The 2078-nt window shown below is 35.6% G+C and overlaps 1 protein-coding gene across 1 annotated transcript in view; it reads right to left on the bottom strand.

The window, feature by feature from the left end:
- LOC117118262 (trimethylguanosine synthase-like) overlaps nucleotides 1-690 on the bottom strand; it is a 13950-nt gene extending 13260 nt beyond the window's left edge. Inside the window, exon 1 of the mRNA XM_033262811.1 lies at nucleotides 537-690. Within this exon, the coding sequence (XP_033118702.1) occupies nucleotides 537-640 (104 nt within the window). The 5' untranslated portion in view covers nucleotides 641-690. The remainder of the gene's footprint in view (nucleotides 1-536) is intronic.
- Between the last annotated feature and the right edge of the window lie 1388 nt (nucleotides 691-2078).

Genomic DNA, 2078 nt, shown 5'->3' with positions numbered 1-2078 from the left:
GCGTATAGAGGTCCCTACAATATGCGCTATATAAGTCGACAATTATTATTATTACCATCCCAAGTTGTAAGAAAATCCCTTTTGGGAGATCTGGTTTAATAATGAGATTTCTTAACATATTTAACTTTATTTTGCAGCATAGAGATTGATATATTTTCCAGGAGATTGTTGCTTGCTTGATGGAGAGCGAGGCAAGAATACTTAGGATCCCTGTTACAGTGTTAAGTAAATTATTGGGAAGAAAATGTAACTGGTTTTTTTTTTTTTTTTTTTTTTTCATTTAAGTAAAGTAGTGTCAACTAGCAACCAAGGCCTAGCTCGGGGCCAATCCTAAATATGCTCATTAAGGCTTAACAAGGCTTAGGCTAGCTAAATGGTATTAGATGGGCCTAGCTAGGCCGGCCTAAGTTGTACAGTTAGTAGTAAACTGTAGTCTCTTGTACCTAGAGTAGGCTAGACTAGAGTAGCGGTGGCGGATGGCTTAGTTAGGTAGCTTTTAGAGACAAGAAGGCCTAGGAAAATTTTTAAAAACAAACCTGACAAATGCCCTGGAACAGCCAACTGACACATACAATTTGGTGTTCACATCAATTTTGTTGAAACACATTTTCATCACCATTGTTTTCTGTCTTGAAAACATGATCAACGAAAAAGCCAACAAACCCACCACCAGACGCACGTGAACTTGTGTATGTTGTGAAAACGTACTTTCTTAAAATCATTTGTAAACATATATAGCGCCATCTACTTAGGCCATGCTGAGAAGGCTTGCCTATAATATCTATACAGTACTAGTATTTATTTTTTCATTTTAAAATAAATACAGTAGTTCCCTAATTCCAAGATGATGTACAATAAAACAAAAACGTGATACTAATAAAGCTTCAAATCTGAACACCATTTTAAACTTCAAGCTTAGATTACAATAGAGTAAATTAACGTCCTATAACAAATGGAAAAATATGAAAAAGAGATGTAATGAATTATTGAAAGCAATGCTTTTACATGTAACCCTTTTAAATAATGAGATAATAAATTTATTAAAAAAATGAAATTAAAAAATTATTTTTCCCCACCAGACACCATCCCGGTATTTCTGAGTCAATTGTTTCGGGCCACGGAATAGCAATTGTTCAAGTAAAATGTTAAACTGAATCAAACTAGTAGGCCTATCTACAGGGGCGGATCCAGAATTTTTTCAACCGGGAAGGTGGGGTGGGGGCACAACAGTTTCAGAATAGGTAAGTGAAGCACATTGTTACATTGATTTGCATTGACATTTTAAAAATTTAGTGGCAGAACGGGGACCCCCCACCACACCCTACGCCTGGATCCGCCCCTGATAGTCATCTAGTTAAAACGATAACGGCCGAGTTCGATTTTCGTGGCCAGAAGATTATTATTTTCGTAGATGAATTTGATAAATAAACCAAGACACTTAACTACAGTAAAAAAATTTCAAATTTCATTCATTTTTTTTTGTTTTGATGAAGCTGAATTAGTAAAGATACTAAACTACGAGCACTTTTTAGACAATTTGAAGAATTATTCCAGTTTTTTGTTTTTTGAAAACTTGTACTTTTTTTACCTGTTTTAATGTTGGCCTGTTTTTCTTCTGAGACATCTCAGAGAGACCCCTGCCCGGCGAAATCTCGGAAATTTTTTACATGTTTGCACACTCACACTGAAACCTGGTATACAACTTGTTACACTTGGAAAATGTGAACGTGTGAATTGTTCATTATAAGATTATTCAAAATGTATGTAGGCAGCATTTTTATGATAGCGAGTTTTGGACACTCGCCAACACTTAATTAAAATATTTCAAAGGAAATTTAGTAGACATTGGAGAGATGAGTCGACGGAGTCAGAAACACGGAGCTGTAAAATCACACATTACGAATTGGAGCTAAAATAATTAAAGAAGGCAGTTACAATGTTATAGACACATGATTAAAAACACAATTCCACCTTTTGACAGAAGCAAGACACATTGGACGACGTTCATGTACCGGTACGTCACGAACAGAGGCGGATCCACAATTTTTCAACACTCTTATGATAGATACGTGATTAGC

Source organism: Anneissia japonica, unplaced genomic scaffold (genome assembly GCF_011630105.1).
Source record: "Anneissia japonica isolate Jap-2015-1 unplaced genomic scaffold, ASM1163010v1 scaffold288059_len961885_cov194, whole genome shotgun sequence".
Lineage (NCBI taxonomy): Eukaryota > Metazoa > Echinodermata > Crinoidea > Comatulida > Comatulidae > Anneissia > Anneissia japonica.
This window is presented reverse-complemented; position numbering and strand designations above follow the sequence as displayed.